Genomic DNA, 1540 nt, shown 5'->3' with positions numbered 1-1540 from the left:
GGCCGATTTCGTTGTTGAGTACCGCTCTTCCAATAAGGTTTTTTCATTATTGGAATTTAATGAAATTAGTAGTAAGTTTCCTGCTCCACCCAACCATTAGGGCTGTGTCGTATAAGATACCGCCGTCCTTCATCGAATATAATTATAAGTAATCCAAATGGTACTGCATATATCCACCAAATTAATCTCACAGGGTACATACGTAATGCTTTTTTCATCCCAGGCGTGTAGCATATAATACATGCGATAGCCGTTTCTAATACCAATGACAAGTTTAAAACATGGTTGCGCATACCTTGATGAATTATAGAATTGCGCCGTGTCTTACAAATTATCAAATCACACCACTGAGTAACAACAATAGACACGAAGAACCCTGTACTGGCGGTGTATTCTATCTCCTTGCGTTCTCTATAAGTCCATTCTTGTCCATATCCATCTACCAGATCTTCAACGTCCTTTGAGTCCCAATCATGCCTTATTCCTAAGAGAACAGAGGGAGGAAAGCCATGCTCAGCCATTATTGCAAAAAAAGTGAAAAAGCAGGCAACTGTCTGAATAGTTCCAATTTGAAGGTATGCCATGAAGATAAGCTTCTTGTTAACCAAACGGTCCCCAAAAGGATCTCGAGGCATGCGAGACATAATATCCGATTCTGCTCTTTCATAGGCAAGTGATATTGCAGGCATCATATCGGTTCCGATATCGATACACAGAATTGCTAAAGTGCCTAGAGCTAGAGGAATGTCGAACATCATGAAAAATAAAAATGGCGTAATCTCTGGAAGATTGGATGTAAGAGTATATGCTATTGACTTTTTTAAGTTATCAAATATAAGCCGACCCTCTTCAATTCCTACTATAATAGAGGCAAAATTATCATCAAGTAGAATCATATCGGCCGCCTGCTTTGAAACATCTGACCCTGTTATTCCCATGGCTACTCCTATATCGGCCCGTTTCAGTGCTGGTGAGTCATTTACACCATCGCCTGTTACTGCTACAATTTCTCCACGTCTTTGGCAGGCCTCTACAATTAAAAGTTTTTGCTGTGGTGAAGTTCGCGCAAACACAATCTCATTGTGATGATAAATAATAGCATCTAAATCTTCAGCCTTCATTTCGCGAAGCTCACCACCATTTACTACAATTGCGCTTGCCTGCCGTGGATCTACTTCACTGATAGGAAGACCTTGCTTATTAGCTATGTCTTCCGCGGTCGGATTTGTTATTATACCAACACTTCGGGCAATAGCTTTTGCTGTAATTGGATGGTCACCTGTAACCATGATTACTCTCACACCTGCTGTTCGGCATTTAGCTACTGCTTCAGGAACAGCTGCACGTGGTGGGTCAATCAACGAAATCAGACCTAAAAAGCGAAGATTTGTGAGTGGAAAATTTGGCGGTTCAGTGGTAAACTCGTAACCATCAGGATACTGCTGTTTGGAAAGAACAAGATCTGCAAATCCTAGTACTCGCTCTCCCATTCCTCCCATATTCATGTATGCCTCCTCAAAATTTTGTTTTAGGCTTGAAG

The 1540-nt window shown here is 41.1% G+C and overlaps 1 protein-coding gene across 1 annotated transcript; it reads right to left on the bottom strand.

Moving 5' to 3' along the window:
- Positions 1–51: 51 nt before the first annotated feature.
- Positions 52–1529, bottom strand: LOC117793174 (sodium/potassium-transporting ATPase subunit alpha-like; the record flags this gene model as incomplete). The annotated part of the gene is made up of 1 exon (XM_034633464.1): positions 52–1529. A coding segment is annotated over one exon (1464 nt), but the record flags the coding sequence as incomplete, so codon positions are not given.
- Positions 1530–1540: the final 11 nt, after the last annotated feature.

This window comes from Drosophila innubila (genome assembly GCF_004354385.1).
Source record: "Drosophila innubila isolate TH190305 chromosome Y unlocalized genomic scaffold, UK_Dinn_1.0 338_Y_Y, whole genome shotgun sequence".
Taxonomy (NCBI): domain Eukaryota; kingdom Metazoa; phylum Arthropoda; class Insecta; order Diptera; family Drosophilidae; genus Drosophila; species Drosophila innubila.
This window is presented reverse-complemented; position numbering and strand designations above follow the sequence as displayed.